General features: G+C 36.6%; 2 protein-coding genes across 2 annotated transcripts in view; both read left to right on the forward strand.

Moving 5' to 3' along the window:
* The window catches only part of myo15aa (myosin XVAa), a 74,147-nt gene extending 58,828 nt beyond the window's left edge, over window positions 1-15,319 (forward strand). Inside the window, 17 exon segments of the mRNA XM_030141181.1 lie at window positions 1,855-1,929; window positions 3,040-3,242; window positions 3,498-3,619; window positions 3,717-3,780; window positions 5,999-6,071; window positions 7,186-7,259; window positions 7,446-7,528; window positions 7,669-7,799; window positions 8,690-8,784; window positions 8,927-9,004; window positions 9,369-9,465; window positions 10,121-10,281; window positions 10,391-10,524; window positions 12,276-12,409; window positions 13,454-13,587; window positions 14,494-14,634; window positions 14,710-15,319. Of these exon segments, the coding sequence (XP_029997041.1) occupies window positions 1,855-1,929; window positions 3,040-3,242; window positions 3,498-3,619; window positions 3,717-3,780; window positions 5,999-6,071; window positions 7,186-7,259; window positions 7,446-7,528; window positions 7,669-7,799; window positions 8,690-8,784; window positions 8,927-9,004; window positions 9,369-9,465; window positions 10,121-10,281; window positions 10,391-10,524; window positions 12,276-12,409; window positions 13,454-13,587; window positions 14,494-14,634; window positions 14,710-14,811 (1,901 nt within the window). The 3' untranslated portion in view covers window positions 14,812-15,319.
* A 1,272-nt stretch (window positions 15,320-16,591) lies between these two features.
* llgl1 (LLGL scribble cell polarity complex component 1) overlaps window positions 16,592-17,488 on the forward strand; it is a 51,646-nt gene continuing 50,749 nt past the window's right edge. The window contains exon 1 of the mRNA XM_030141183.1: window positions 16,592-17,014. Within this exon, the coding sequence (XP_029997043.1) occupies window positions 16,934-17,014 (81 nt within the window). The 5' untranslated portion in view covers window positions 16,592-16,933. The remainder of the gene's footprint in view (window positions 17,015-17,488) is intronic.

Raw genomic sequence — 17,488 nt, forward strand, 5'->3', positions numbered from 1 at the left:
ATTTTGCGCAAAACTTCACAGCTATTAAGACAGCTCATTCGGTCAGTTTACAGAAGCCCTCCTAGAGAATGGTGTTGCAAAAGTAAAATAACTAAAATAGTTTTTCTTACTAATCTCTGTGCCACTTGCATTGGATAGTTGTTTTTAGTTTATATATTGGCTGTTTCTCAACACACTTTCTTATCTGTTCTTCTGTTCTCATGAAACATCATCTGTCGGGGCCCAAGTACTGTTCCATTTGAAAGTTTGCATAAACCAAGAACACATGGAATACCCGGATGTTGTTCATGTCTGCTTGCTTAGAGCAAAGATGCACTTGGACTTGGCTGGCAAAATATCACAAGATGTATTTCGTGCTACTCTCGAATTCTACAGCATCTTCTGTGAAAACTTACTTCAGAAATGTAATTTGACTAGATGACCGTAACAAGATGATGTGATATAATGTTAGAACACAAGCGAGAGGCAGAATAGCGAGAAATACAGGGTGGGGAAGCAAAATTTACAATATTTTGAGGCAGGGATTGAAAGACAGTGTATGACCAATTAGTTTATTGAAAGTCATGAGAATTTATTTGCCACAAGAAAATTTACATTATAGAAAATGTTTTTATTCTATGTGTCCTCCTTCTTTCTCAATAACTGCCTTCACACGCTTCCTGAAACTTGCGCAAGTGTTCCTCAAATATTGGGGTGGCAACTTCTCCCATTCTTCTTTAATAGTATCTTCCAGACTTTCTCGTAATAGTTTTGCTCATAGTCATTCTCTTCTTTACATTATAAACAGTCTTTATGGACACTCCAACTATTTTTGAAATCTCCTTTGGTGTGACGAGTGCATTCAGCAAATCACACACTCTTTGACGTTTGCTTTCCTGATTACTCATATGGGCAAAAGTTTCTGAAAAGGTATGGATAATAGTGTTAGGTATGATTATGACATCAATATATGTTTGGTTTCAAAACAATTGACGTAGTGCCTGCTGAGAAAAAAACAACTAAATGTTCATTGTAAATTTTGCTTCCCCACCCTGTACGTCTTTATTATCATGATGCAGGTTTCAACAAAATGTATTACAGTTCTGAAAAGTATACAAAATGTAAAAATGACATGTAAATACAAGTACAAATATATTGAAATCAAATCAAGTGACATTGTGGTGTTTTGAGGGAAGTACGTTAGGGAGCCGATGACAAATACAGCAGAGACAGGGAGGAAAGTTCACAAGTATGAGCTGTTCCAATTACAGAGAGATTTGCGTTCTTAGGAAGTCCATTCTCTAGGATTGTTCTTGCCAAGACCATACTTGCCAAGTTCACAAGACCGTACTCTGCGTTCTCAATATTTTGAGAAACAGCCACTGTACACTTATGTATTGAGTAACAGTCCTAATCCAATGATAGATTTGTTGATTTAGTAAAGTTACGATGACCACACGTGCATTCTCGACCTCTGATACAATCTGGAGATATGGAAAGTATGTACAGCAGTAAAAACAAAAGCTTCAGTGAATAAACAGCTTCTATAAACCAAAGTGGTTGTATTTAGTGTGACCTAGCTTTGAATTTAACATGTCTTTAACCCTTTTGTTCAGACAATATGAGATTTATCACAATTTTTTGAGGTTTTATACCAGGTTTCAGATGTTTCTAACGATTTGTGCTGCTTCTTGTCATGTGGTCAGGGGTCAAACTAAATAGTGACTGTAACCTTTAGAAGACATTTAGTTCAGTTTTTTGTGTCTTTTAAGGCGGTTGCACATATTCCCTGTATTTTCTTGTTTCTCTGCTTCTTCGTGCTTAATGTCATGTATGTTCCCTTATGTCTGCACGTGTACTTGTGGATGTGTTCAGGCAAATATTACGGCTGCGTAGTAAGAAAGAAGGTCATGCTCCTGGAAGAGCTAAAGAGAGACACTCCAGACTTTGGTGGGTTTTTCAGGGTCATTTCTAACCAGTGTGTGTGTTTGCTTTGCTGTTTAGTTTTTATTGCTTGGTTTTGGTTTGCTGTGATAATAAACGAGCGTACACCACTCTTTGCATCATATTTATCATCCAACTTTAGTGATCTTGGATTGTTTGTTTTACAGCTCTGTTTCTAAAAAAAGTTGTGGCAAAATGTAAATAAAAACAGAATCAATGATTTGAAAATCTCTGTACAATGATGACGCACCAACACATTTCCACAATGTTAGTTACAATTTACATTGTGTCCCAACTTTTTAGACATTGAGGTTGTTTTGCAGTGTGCATGATTTAATAGTATCTGTATGCATTTGTTGAATATGATATTTTTAATTATGTTTTCAATAGTGCCAAATGAAATTAAGAATGAATGTATTTTTGTTTCCTTAATGTCTACACAGAGTTTGCCATGTCATGCCATCTGTCTCCAATAGAATGGACAAGCTAAATGCTTAAGTTTCCTAAATGTTTTTATATCTTTTTGAGGTGACGCAACGGATATTCATTTATTTTTAATCTACAACCTCACTGCTAGAGCCACAGAATCCTAGATGATATACTTTTATTTACAGATTGGACAATGATAATGCACACTGACACAAAACATAACGTGAAATATAGTTTTTTAAAAATGTAAGAGGTTACTATATATTAATTACTTTACAATATTACTGTAGTTTCATGCAATTAGACATAACATGATTGAATAATACTTTTATTTTAATGTGTTTTTTTTCCCACAAAAACATTAATTGACCTCTTTAAAGAACTGTAAAACTGGTATTTTCTCTTCCACCTTCTGGTATCCCTTAATATACAAATATTGTTAATTTCTAAATTTTATCTATTGTTTCTGGCATTGTGTATGTCACTATATTCTTAAATATTAATAAATAATGTGTCACATAACTGTAGGGACATATCTATAAACTAGAGGTCAGTGTTTTGTGTTCATGCATTTGTAGTTTTGTCTTAGTATTTCACTTACTTGCATGTCTTTCTGTGAGTTTTTTGGTTTGTGTGCAACATGCGGTCCCGGTTTTCATATGAACCTCTTGCTTTGTGTGTGTACAGGCTGGCGGTTCGGGGCTGTGTGTGGAAAATCAGGAGTGTTTCCTAGAGAATATGTCCGTCCTGTGGCTGCTCCAGACTTTCTGGTTCTTCCTGCTGAGCGATTGGAGCCCAGGGACAGGCAGGGACGAGTTGCCGCCTCTGCTGCTGTTGCCGTCGCCATGGGCTCGGCCGTTGCTGCCCATGAGTTTGACCGCTCCACAGAGGTGCAGACTGGAATGCTATTTACTCATATAATGGGGGCGTTTATCATTTTTCACGTATGAAAGAGCATAAATACCAGGCCTAGGAGCTGGGGTAACCTACACCCCTACATTATGGTTTTAGCCAGTGTTTACACAGTATATGTTGGAATACTTTGGTTTGCAGAAATGGAAATATTTTGCAGATAATTATATCTTTGGTGTTCTTTAAGTGGCGCTGCTGTTTTTTTCTCTTGTGTGTATGTTTGTATGTATTAGGTTGTAAATGAAATGTATGGGGACAGTCTGGGCACCGAACTAGATGATCTGCCTCTGCACAGCAGCCAGTACAGCATGTCGGAGTTTGCCAAGAAGTACTTTAGAGAAGCACAGAGAAACCGGTCAGATACACACAAACAAATACACACTGACAAAATGATGGTAAATAATGGAAGAACAGGACCTCACAGTAACTGTCTGGTTGTATTTTACCTATAGTGATCAAAAAGCCAAAAAGGGCAAAGAGGGCAGGGATCCTGTGGACATGGTCAAATTCTCAAAGGTGAAACCATTCACATTTCTTTTATTTTCACATTTCTTTTATTTTGTTTTTCCAGCTATTGAAGCAACAGTAGGCAGAAATTAGAGAGATAAAAGCCTGAATTTGATAGTGTTTCTCCTCATATCACAGTAAGTGAATCTGTCATGGGTACCGAAACCCAGTACTCAATAGGCCCTGGGAAAAACAATTAACCCATAAAGACTCATACAGCAACCAGCAACCAAACCCATATACTGATCTAAAATGTTTAGTAACTGTTGATCCATTAATCCTATCAGTCCATGTAAATAAGTGGTGTAAAATGCAGTTTGTCATCTTTTCATGGTCATCAGATATGACCCATTTGAACATTCAGAGGCTCTGTAGCGAACATGGAAACACTAACATCTTCTACAACATTGATTCACCAGTAAAACCCATGCACTTTAATAAACAACAGTGGATGGACACACTGAGTTTCTATTCAGTTAATGGTAGATTTTGCTGTCAAACTCACTTTTTCTTTAATTATTATCTCTGTTTTGATATTATAACCTTTGATCCAGCTCAGAGTTTTCATGAAGATCTAAATTAAATATAGAAAAATAAATACAGTTATGCTCATAAGTTTACATACACTAGCAGACTTTATGATTCTTTGGCCATTTTCCAAAGAATATGAATGATAATACAAAAACTTTTCTTTCACTCGTGGCTAGTGGTTGGGTGAAGCCATTTATTATCAAACAAATGTGTTTGCTCTTTTTGAATCATACTGAAAACAGAAACTATCCAAATGACCCTGATCAACAGTTCACATACCCTAGTTCTTAACCCTCCGTTTTGGCCCCTTTAACATCAATGACAGCTTGAAGTCTTTTGTGGTAGTTTTGGATTTTTCTTTATTTTCTCAGATGGTAAAACTGCCCATTCTTCTTGGCAAAACACCTTCAGTTCCTTTAAGATTTGGGGTTTTCTTGCATGAACTGTATGTTTGAGACCTCCCCAAAGTGGCTCAATGATACTGAGGTCAGGAGACTGAGATGGACACTCCTTCACCTTCACTTTTTTCTGCTGTAGCCAATGACAGGTCGACTTGGCCTTGTGTTTTGGGTCATTGTCATGTTGAAATATCCAAGACTATCCCATGCGCATTCTGTCAGGGTATGTAAACTTATGAGCACAATTGTATAGGAAAATACATGATTTACAGTAAAAATTGCAAAATATAGAGGATGATATTATAATGAATGATGATATATCACTTAAGAAAGATTAAGTAGAGAGAAAAAATTCATTTGCAAGTTGCCATAAAAGTAGCACTGGGTCTTTATGGGTTAAAGACCAAAGTATTAACAATCTGTGATGTTATCTGTTTCCCTAATGGTTCTTGGGAGAGAAAAATAGGAAGTGTATTTCCTATGTGCTACAACAGCTTAAATGTTGTCTTGTAAACTTTTCCACTAACTCCTTTTGTCAAAAATATGTTCATCTGTGAAGTAAATCAGAAATTTTTCAAGTCTTTTACATATTTTCATGGAAAGACGAGTGATCAATCAGAAAACCTAGAGCAAGTCCATCAAGTACAAGTGGAAACTATGTTCCCTTTGCACATTTTGACTGTTAAGCACATAGTTGAACTGTTGTCCTGTGTACATCATGGATAAAGGTTTGCTAGCATACATACATTTGGCAGACTAAACATTTATCATCATAATAAAATTACAGCCTATGATAGTGATTAGATCTAAACAATACCGTTGCACTTTCCTTCTAGACTCTAGAAGGATTCTATAATTTAATTACATATGTCACAATTGGGAAAAACCAAAGCATATAATTCTTTAAGTCTAACCTGAAAATAATATTGATAAAAATACTGGATCTATTTACCCTATAGATAAGAGTAATAGTATCAATTAAATCATAACAGTGTCCTTCCCTAGTGATGAGCCACAGAATTTGCACAGTATAAACACGTGTGGTGGCGTCTTCACAGTGATTGGTCGTTACAGCTGTCCATCTCCTGTTTTTACTGTATATCCTATCACATGAATGTAATACGCTGATAGATTGTTATGGAATTTTTGCTCAGTGGTGCCCAAAATTATTACTGACTGAAGATTTGATTTGTGTTGTACTGCTGCACAAATGTGTACAGATATTAACTTGAGCCTTGTTTGCATAATTCAATGTACACCAGTTAACATGATGAAACATGTTGTGGTTGCCTTTCAAGTCTCCAATCCAAGAGTCTCTGATTGACTTCTCCGACAGTGGGATGAACCGAGTGGCTGCAGATATCTTTTTGGGTGAGTAAGGAAACAGAAAAAGAGAAAGAGTGGAAGAGACAAAGGTATATAAGTAGTCAGGGGTAATTATGTTAAGATTCATCACTAGAATAAAAGTGTAGATACATATTGCTGTCTAAGAAGGTGATATGTTTGGTCTTTGTTGGCTTCATAGACAGACAATATTGGACCCAGAAATACTCTACATCTATGTACCAATCAATGGAGTATATGGAGATTTAAAAATGTAATGTCGTTGTAAGTTCTCATTTGCCCAGGTCATCGTTCTTCTTGGTAGTTCTTCAAGGTTCAAAAGATCGAAAGTCCAGTTGAAACTAGAACAACTACCAAGAAAATACACTAAAGATCTTGTGTCAGATCTTTTCATCCAGTGCATCTATGTATCCAGTTTTGAGTTTTTTAATAAAAAAAATGAGCAAAAATTGTTCTGTAAGTGGGAGTATTTTACATATTAATTCATCACTTGATATCCTGAAAAATCTACTCACCAGACAGCTAATGAGTGTGTGTTTTTCCAGTATATGTTAAAATAACTGTACATTGTCTGTAAAACAGTTTATTGAGTTTAGATTTTCTTTTATCTCTTACCTTCTTAACAATAAATTGTTTTTGTCTCTCCAGCTTATTTGGTCCATTATCATGTATCACAGTAGGCCAAGATAAATAAAAATGTTATAAATAATAAATAGTAAATAAATGTTTTTTATTATTATTATTATTATTATTATTATTATTATTATTATTATAAACGTGATATATCAAGCATATTAAATGCAAACTGAGAGGCACTATTTTTTTTTTTTTTTAACAAAAATGTCATCAGAAACTAACATTTGTCTCGGTCATTAGTGAAATTTGAATTTTGAGTTTCTTTCCAGGTGATAATTTGACCGAACATTCATCTTTAAAACACTAAACTTTCAAAGACTTAAAATGCCATTAAAGTTTAACACAGAGCTAAAGATTAAACCAGTTGCTTTGACCATTTTTGACTTGTGACGTCTTACAAAAAGCAGCATGTAGTTGGGCTCACATTTCAATTGTTTATGAACTCTATCATTGTTTCATAAGACACTTTATTTCATTTCTGTGTTGTCTTTTCATTTTTCCTCAGCTATAATGAAGTTCATGGGAGACTATCCACTGAAAGGTCAGACTGAACAGGACCTGGTCACCACGATACTGAAGGTACGCAGCCTAAAAGGATTAAAACAATCCAGTAAAGTTACATTGAAGACCTAAAATAAGCCTAAAATGAACCGTTTTATTCGCTCTATTATAACTGAATGCATTGATGGATGTAACTGTGTGTATTTTTTTATATTCATGTCTCACGTTCGCTCATAGAAGTCTGCTTTTAAATTCATTTTTTAGTTGAGTGCGGACCACGGCCTCATGAAAGATGAAGCCTACTGCCAAGTGATGAAGCAAGTTACTGCCAACACCAGCTCCAAACCGTAAGAATCTACATTTTACATCAAATGCAGAATAGGACTGAGACTGAGTCATTTGCAAGAGCAGCCCTGGAGGGTTGGTTTGGTATAGTTGGAGAGTTTCTACTAAAAAGGTCCATGCTTTAATTTGTGGTTGCGTGTAGGGACAGTTGTCAGAGAGGATGGAGGCTGCTCTACATCCTCACAGCTTTCCATCGCTGCTCTGAAGTCATGAAGCCGTTCCTGATGAAGTTTCTGCAGGACACCTGTGCCAGCCCTGGGGTCCAGTACCAAGGTAAGAACATTCACTTAAGTTACTTTAGTATAAGTACTAAGACAACAATGTGAAAATACTCCAGTACAAGCAAAGGTTCTGCATTCAAAACCTTACTTGAGTAAAAAGATTAATGTTATTATCAAGAATATCTAGTTATCTTTATGCAGTAAAATGGTAAGTTATAACATATATGATATTTTTAGATTCATATTACGGCTGCATTAATGTTTATGTTATATTTTTATTGTTTTAGATGTTTAATATTGAGCTCATTTAACATACTTTATCGATAGTTCAGTTTATAGCAATACATCATATTCTATAAGATGGTAAATGGTCAGTACTTGTATAGCGCTTTTCCACACTTTTGTGGTGCTTTACAAAGCCTTACATTCCCCCATTTACCAGTAGGCAGATGCTGCTCATAGTGTGGACAGTCGGAGGCAGGATTCAAACCGCTGACCCTTCAGTCATTGGACGACCTGCTTTATCAACTGAGCCATCATATGTTTGTAGTGCTTCAGTTGTTTTTTTGGGGCTTCAGAAGCTTGTATTTTCCAGTGAACCTTCTTGTTTTCAAAGTCAACGCATTTGGATATACATGGGTTTCATTTGTAAAGTTTGAAAAAGTGTCATCTGAAAAGTAACTACAGCTGTCAAACAATTGTAGTGAGTAATATTTGGCTCTGAGATGTAGAGGAGGCGAAGTATGGAAATTCTCAAGTAATGCATATACCTTGAACTTGTTCTTGTACAGTTACTGGATAAAAGTACTAATACACATTTTATCTCTGCTGTAGAAGAGATACTAAAGCCTATTACTCTCCGAACAAATCACATTCATCTGTCTGTTACCGTCAGCCTGATGCAGTTCTTATAAACATGTGGTTTGTGGTGTTTATTGACAGGTATTGCCAAGGCATGTGAGCAGAATCTGAGGAGGACTTTTCAATATGGCGGGCGTATACAGTATCCCAACAGCATGGAGCTCAAAGCCATGCTGGTTAGTTTGAAAATCAGTGTTCATCTCATTTAAGTATTTCCCTATTACTGCTTATGTTGTGTGATGTCAGGTGCATGTGTGTGTTTATTAACTGCTTTCCTGCTCATAGTATGAGTTGTATGGTTGGTTTGTTTGGGTGCAGGCTGGGCGGAGCTCCAAAAGACAGCTGTTCCTGTTGCCAGGTGGGATTGAAAGGCACCTGAAGATCAAGACGTGTTCGGTGAGTGGACGCAAACACACACACACACACACACACACACACACACACACCTTCCTTAAAGAAAAATATCAGGCTAACGTAGTGAATTCTTAGCTACGAGGGCTGTTCAATAAGTTCATGGCCTCACCCAGAAATACTGGTTGTTATAATACAGGATGTTACATTCTTTCGTGATGGGATAGTGATGCTTGAACATCGATGGACCAAGTGCATTGCTGTAAATGGAGATTATGTTGAAAAATAAAATATAAATTATCAGTCTGTGTTGTTCTGTTCTGGGTGAGGCCATGAACTTATTGAACGGCCCTCGTATATAATCTTCAAAGCTGTGTCGCTTAGGTGAGATCTGATTTGTGGACTTCAGGTTGCTTTGGATGTCATCGAAGAACTTTGCTTTGAGATGGATCTGCACAGGATGGAGGCTTTGGATGAATATGCCGTCTTTTTGGTCACACACAGAGGTAAAGAAACAATAATGTGGTAACAATCTTCACATGGTCTAGTATTTTTTTTATGATATATGTTTTAAAATGTTTAACCCATAAGACACAGTAATACTTTTGTGTCAGTTCCCAAATGAATTTCTCTCTCTGTGTAACATTTCTTAAGAGATTTATCACAATTTATTATAATATTATCCTCTATATTTTGCATTTTTGAGTGAAAATTAGATATTTTCCTGTATTTAATTTACTGATCATGTAGATGTTCATAAAACCTTGGATTAAAGATGAGGGCTATTATATCAGAAACAGAGAAAACTGAAGAAAAAGTGACCTTTTAAACAAAGTATATCATTAACTGAATATAAACCAAGTATCTCCATCCACTGTCATTGATCAAACTCTTTGGGTTTTACTGGTGAATTACTGTTGAAGAAGATGACGGTGTTTCTTATGTTCACTACAGAGCCTCTGAATGTCCAAATGGGTCATATCTGATGACCATGAAAAGATGACAAACTCCATTTTACACTAATCATTTGCATGTATTGATAGAATTAGGGGGTCTGCAGTTATTTAACATTTTAGATCTGTACATATTTTCAGTTGGTGGTGAATGTTTGGGTCTTTATGAGTTAAAAAACAATTATAAGTAAGCAGTGTCTGTTTGTAGGTCAGAACGTACGACCCTTAAACAAGCGTGAATACATCCTGGACATCGCAACAGAGGCAGAACCAGTCGATGCAAACTACAGCCTGTGGTTCAGAAGAGTCATATGGAGTCTGGCTCTGAAGCTTGACAATGAACTTTATGTCACCATGCACTATAACCAGGTATGTATTTGTAACGGGCTGTTGACATGTAGTTTAAAGTGAAATACAGCAACATATAATATAATAAAAAAAACACCATAAAGGTTCTGTCATTGAATCTCTGTTCAAGGTGTTGCCAGACTATTTGAAGGCCTTGCTCAGTGTGATTCCTCAGGGTAAAGCCAGTGAACAACATTTGCAGCAGATTGCTAGACTGGCTGCCCTACAGCATCGTGCCAAGGACACCATCTACCTGCCCACCCTGTAAATATACTCAGATGTACACCATTTGTTGATGATTCTTATATTCATTGCATGTACTATCAACACTTGTATTTGCTCTATCTATCACCACACAAGTCTATATATAAGTACAGTTTGTTTACATGTATATATAACAGTAACAGAAACCTCTTCCATGATACACATCGGGACCATATTGCAGGGATGGAATACTTTTTCTCTTCTTTTTCTCATTTAAGAACAAACTTAAGGTATTTAACTTATAGTGTAGTATTTTAGTTTTATGCACCTTAATATGTCAAGTGCTTTTCAAGGTAAGTATTGTGCTTTTTACTTCACTACATTTATTTGCTTTAATCACATTGTGACCTCCGACTTATGGTAATTCATAAGATAAATAAACTCTGTAAAACCCCTTTTAGATGAGCTGCAAACTGCCAAATCTAAACACAGAGCTCTAACAAGATTCACTTCTTACAGATTTTAATTTGCACAGGACAGTGATGCAACAAACGTGATGATCTTATTGAATATAATGTATTGATTCATATTCAACTACCTAACAGTACGTAGGAAGTTCAAATAAATCTTGAATATGTATGACAGTAAAATGTAACATACAAATAAAATAATGTAACAGTGAAATTAATTCAAAGACATTATATATGACAGGGACCATTTTATTATACATTTGCTGCTTTTACCTTTCATCCTTCATCTACATTTTGGTGATACGACTAAATACATTTACTTAAGTAACATATTGAAAAAAGAACTTTTACTTGTACCAAAGTGGGGGTTCCCAAAGTGGGGTACGTGTACGCCCAGGAGGTACTTGGCAGAAGCCCTGGGGGTAGTTGAATTTTTTTTGGGAAAAATACATTAAATAAGTCATTGTGTACTGAATACAAAATAAATAATGAGAATTAATGCTGAAATATAAAACACAATATTTACATTCATTTAATAGCTTTATTGTCAACAATCTTGTTGAAGCTTTGGTAACATTTTGAGAACATTTATATTTTATAGGATTCAAAATGAGTTTATTTGAGTAACTAAGTAATTATTTTTGTTGATGAAAGGTTCGTTTATTAATTAATGACCAGTTTATTTATTTTTCTTATCAATGAAAGAGGGCACTTTTCAGTTTATATTTTGCAGATAAAGTTTACTTTAAAAAATTAGTTATTTTTTATATATTACAATTAAATATATGTTGTTTGTTTACAAAGTTTAGAAAATATAAATAGAAACCTTTGGCACAGGAACAAATTTTGCTGCATTTTTTTCAATCAAAAATACTGAAGCGGGAGTTGGGGGTGCTTGGCTAAAAAAGTATATTTCAGGGGGTACTCCACTGTAAAAAGTTTGAGAACCACTATACTAGAGGAGGTGGAGTAAGTACACTTTTGCCCATAAAGTTGGACTTGTTTTTTCTTTTCAGACACATTCCTGTTTTTATTCCTATTTATACACATAAGTAATCACCCACCAGGTACAATGATTACATACTGAGTCCCAGTTACATTTTATCTATCAAGAATAAATCATATTGTCACAATCATTTCACGAGAAGATGTAAAAAAAAAAAAGAAGTTTTATTCCAACTTCATGGGCAACAGTGTACTTGAGTGTAAGATTAGAAGACTTCTTGCACCACTGCAAACTATCACATTTGCTGACAGAAAACATCTGGTATGGGTGCACAGAATACATAAATGCTCCCTCTGAGGAATCTCTCATTTCCACTTTCTGTGTGTTCTTTTTAGCCGTGACTTGCAGGAGACTGTCCCTCAACAGTTCTCCAGTAAACAGGGTCCACAGCAGTGGCTGAATATGACAACGCAACACATGCAGCAGGTCCAGCCCTTAAACCCACACCAGGCTCGTGCACAGTTTCTTGGTAAGCTCACAACTTATAGTGTGTCTGAAATGAACTTGGAGTATATTGTGCAACAGTTGCCCCTCGAAATGTCTACATTATTTATTACACCTGCATACAAAATGGGCTGCATTTGGACATTCTCTTTAAAGTCTTGTGGAGTAAAATATCTTAGCAAACATCTGCCATCAAAACAGAAACAGATTTAAATTTGAAATAACTGGTTTCCGGATACTTAACAGCATTAGATTTAATTGGAAAGTGGTGAACGTTAGCTTTTCAGAATTTAAAAAAAAAAATGTAACCTTTATTTAACCAGGAAATAACCCATTGAGATTAGAACCTCTTTTACAAGGGAGTCCTGGCCAAGATAGGCAGCAGCAAATACAACGTACAGCTACAGGATTACACAGTTAAAACAGACAGAACAGAAACATTTGACAATAAACAGTTAGTAAAATAACATTTACAAGTAGATTAAGAGAAACAAGTGCAAGTTGTGGAGTTGGCCTTAAGAACTCTCAGTTTGGACTTAAAAGTGCTCAAAGAAATGAACTCAGTCATTTCCAGTCTTTCTGTAGCTGATTCCATGCATAAGGTGTGGAGTAAACAAAAGCCCTTTGACCCATTTCTGTATGGACAAATGGAACAGAAAGCAATATGTGATCATTTGTACGGAGAGAATAAGTATCTGAATTTCTTTTCTCAATTAATGTATAAATGTAGACAGGTAAGAGGCCAAGTATTGCCTTATATATAAACATGTACCAATGATTTGGTTTTGACCAACTCTATATATAAAATGTCAAGAGATAACTTTTTTGTGATCTGGCGCTATATAAATAAAATTTGATTGATTGAGTGATTTAATTGGTTTTCCCCTGTAAGTCGCTTTGGAAAAAAGCGTCTGCCAAATGCGTAAACATAAACATAAACATAATGACTGATCCTTCTGGTGGTCAGAGCAGGTCACCCTACCTGAGGATGCATAATACTACTGTTCTTGGAACTTGACCATAATGTGCTGACTGATTATTTGTGACGTTTTGTGTGTTTTTTCCTCAGGTCTGGTCAGTGCCTTCCCCATGTTTGGCTCCTCTTTCTTCTACATCCAGAGTTCTAGCTCTTCCTCTGTCCAAGCCCCATGCATCCTGGCAGTAAATCTGAACGGACTCCACTTCCTTAACAAGGATACCCATGTATGACACAAATTCACAAACGGCAGATTGTAAACTGTGTAATGCTGCATACATTCACCCACAAATATACAGCCAAGACATATGCATCCCCACTGTAATTAAAATCTGGAAAGCTGGAAAAACAATAAAAGAAAATCCATACACCAGTATAGCTTGTGCATCAGAGAATCCCTGAGAAACCATGTTAGCATATGATAATACGAAATATATAAGAAAATGTGACGATAGATGCAATATTTACTGTTCCTCATGAGAATCAGGCTATATAGCCACCATGAATATTAAATATAAAGAGTGTCTCTGTAATGAGGTTTAGTATCATGAGGGACCTGAAAGAGACAACGCTATGTGAGATGTGTATAAAGTCATATTAGGAAATACTAGCACACTATCTAAAGGTCTGTGCATGATATAAATGTACAGAGGTATTGCTAGATCATGAAAACTTTTTTTTTCTTTCTATCTTCAGATTACTATTTAGGGCCATATGGAGCTGGAAATTTAGGGAATTTAACTCATGCATTTACTAAAAGTCACATAAAAAACATAATCCTAAAAAAAAAAAAAAAAAATAATGTCATTATAACAAGCTTATATTCCCATATTTTTGTTAAAATCTAACCAGTTAGGATTTAGTTCTTTCAATAGTAAACATTTGGCCCCCTCTGCTGGTTATGCTGCTTATTGCCTGTACCTGTCCATATGTCCATCTTGTTAATTACCATAAATACTCACAGAACACAACCCCACATGGACGGAAATATAACTTAGTTTGCTAGTATCTGTGCATATGTGTCAGCAGGTGTAGGTTTAAAACACTTTTTGCAGCACTGACATGTCTGTGTGTGTGCACGTTTGTGTTCACTGTATATTTATGTATGTATTTGACCTGTGTGTGATGATTAGGAGGCCATGGTGCGGTTCCCTCTCAAAGAAGTCCAGTCAACTCGCACCCAGAGACCGACTTCAGGCTCCAGTTACCCGTATGTTGAGATCATGATAGGAGACCTCCTCAACCAGCGCATCATGCAGCTGCAGCTGGAGCAGGTGTGTGTGCAATAAAGAAGAGCTGGATCTGACAGTGCACATCAGTGGTTATATGCTGTGCTTTGCTTTTTCCAGGGCCTGGAGCTGTGTCGAGTTATTGCCATGCACATGGAGAACATGTTGTCTGTCAGAGAGAAGAGACTCACCCTGCCACCAAGTGAAATTACCCTGCTATAGCACAAACATGTACACACAGAATAGAATCACACATATTGCCTCATAAATACACTGTTTCTACCTCTATTTAAAAAAGGAAGTTTTTGATATCTAAAAGGAACATATCTCTAATATGATGCATGTCATGATGATGGAGCCGACATGAAGTTATTTACAGATCAACTGATAAGTGATGACAGTTTGGTTCATTAACGTTGTACGGTACATCTGTTTCAGATCCTGTCAGCCATGACTGAGACTATAATGGATAAGACGTCTTCAGTTGTCATTCCCCTTTCAAAATAATAGTGTTACTTCATTCAATTTTTCCATACAACAACACAGAAATTAAAATAACTGCCTTCTCACATTGAACATTAGTATGAATTTTTGCTGCCAATGACTGTTTTTCAGGCGGTTTGATGAGACAGAAATATGTGTGACGAATAACAAGCAAACGTTGGCATCAGATTATTGACCCTTTAACATTATTAAATACTTGACCTTTGACATGTCATTTTTAGCCTGCACAAACTATATATATATATTTGGAGATGCACACGAAATTATCTGCATCTCTGAGCATTTTGCACTAGGAGAGATACATATTTATTTATGTATTTTTGTTTGTAAATAATAGTTTCTGTATATATTTAATGATTTTAAATAATGCTGCATAATAAAATTTGTAGCACAAAGTAATTTGATGTGTGACTTTATGGTGAACTTTTTAATGTACTTTATAAACAAACACATATCGGGGCTCCAGATAGAACAACATATAACCACAAGAGGAAATGTGGCTAATAAAGAAAAAACAAATGACAGGAAAAATATACAAAGGAATATTGGGGCCATGCTGCGTACCAAATGTCTGATAGTTCATTCATTCATTCATTATCTGAACCCGCTTTATCCTCACTAGGGTCACGGGGGTCACTTGGAGCCTATCCCAGCTACACAGGGGCGAAGGCGGGGTTCACCCTGGACAAGTCGCCAGTTCATCGCAGGGCTGACATATAGAGACAAACAATCACTCTCACATTCACACCTATGGTCACCTGATAGTTCAAGTCATGATAAATAAATAATAATTAGAAATCAATATTACAAGAATTATGTTCTGTTACTTTTATTAGAAGCATCTTAAAAGATGAATGACATCCTGATATCATGTATCACGCACAGTGCTGTCAATATTTTGAGAATATATAGAGGAAAAAAATCACAATATTAGAAGAATAGTGTAGATAAAACTAAGTTTTCCTAATTATTGATATTGATAACAACATTGTTGTCAAATTTACTATCAGATCCAGATTAATTTAATAACATGCTACTGTTTTGTTGTATTATTTGATGCTACATACGTTCTATTTCAATTAATAACTTTAATTTATCATATGTTATTTCCCTCAAAATAATATAACTTTATTCTCATTTTATGACTTTTTTCATAATGTTTTTCCTGTAAAGGCTTGACACATCCTTATAGTTTTAAAAATGACATTAAATCTGCAAGAAGATAAGTTCTTTCATAACCATACAAACATTTGTACAGTTAAACAGACATTTCTAAATGTTTTTCTAAAACTAATAACTACAACATTTATCAATTTAGGTAAGTTCATTTTCTCTATTAATTCGTACCGTTCATTCTGGGGTGGTTTCATTTTTATGTACAGGACTGCCCGTTCAGTCTGTTGTACTGCAGCCTTTCGGTTCAATATGTGTTCGGTGTGTCCCGTACTACAAACCAAACGCCCCGCTCCGGAGCTCTGTGCTGTGTGGGCGTTTCTGGGTAATTGCTCGCAGATTTCTTCGCCCTCATTGGTTCAGAATAACGGGGTCCGTGTGAACCGGGAGGAAGGGGGGGCTGTGGTCAAACCCACCGCGACCTAAACAGCACCAGGAGGGAGAGAGGAGAGAAGAGGAGAGGAGAGGGAGGAGAGCCGCAGCCCGCAGCAGCAGCGTCGCAGCCTGCCGACCCGCTTTCAGCCTGCATGGGCTAGTCGGTTAGCTAGCTTTAGCATCGTCCAACAAGCACCGCACCGCCTCTCCTGTCACCCACCAGCCCGGGTTGTTATCTCCGCGTCTTTCCCCCCCTTCCCCAAGTCCTTCCTACCCCCTGCCCGGCTTCAAGATGATGAAGTTTAGGTTTCGTCGGCAGGGCACCGACCCGCAGAGGGAGAAGATAAAACAGGAGCTTTTCGCCTTCAACAAGGTAAAGTAACGGGACGGAGCCGGGGGGAAGAGGGAGGGAGAGCGGGTTTCCTCCTCCGGTGCTCATTCGCTGCCTCCCAAAACTACAGCTAGTGTTTTCAATTAGATCTGGACAAGATTTAAAGTCGAGTAACGTGCAGAATTTGCCCCTGTGGAGTGATGTTTGTGCTCTGATTTGTAGCTAAAAAACTGAAATTAGCTGAAAACTGTCCAGTACGGTGTGGGTTTGGTGCGTTCAGGGGCGCTTTGTTGATGTGTTTGGGGCTCATTTGTTTTCTGTGGTAATTGTCTGTTCCAACCAAAAAAAAAAAAAAAACGAAGCCCGTGTGAAGAACAGCAACACCAGTGGAAATTTATCTCTAATAACTAGCAGCTCATTTAGTTAGTGTTAGTGATAGGGATTACCAGGCTTCAGATTAACTGGATTAGATTAAAGTGTGCTGCAGCAGTTTGATGCTTCCTCTGGGGATTATGA

The sequence above is a fragment of the Sphaeramia orbicularis genome, chromosome 8 (genome assembly GCF_902148855.1).
Source record: "Sphaeramia orbicularis chromosome 8, fSphaOr1.1, whole genome shotgun sequence".
NCBI lineage: Eukaryota > Metazoa > Chordata > Actinopteri > Kurtiformes > Apogonidae > Sphaeramia > Sphaeramia orbicularis.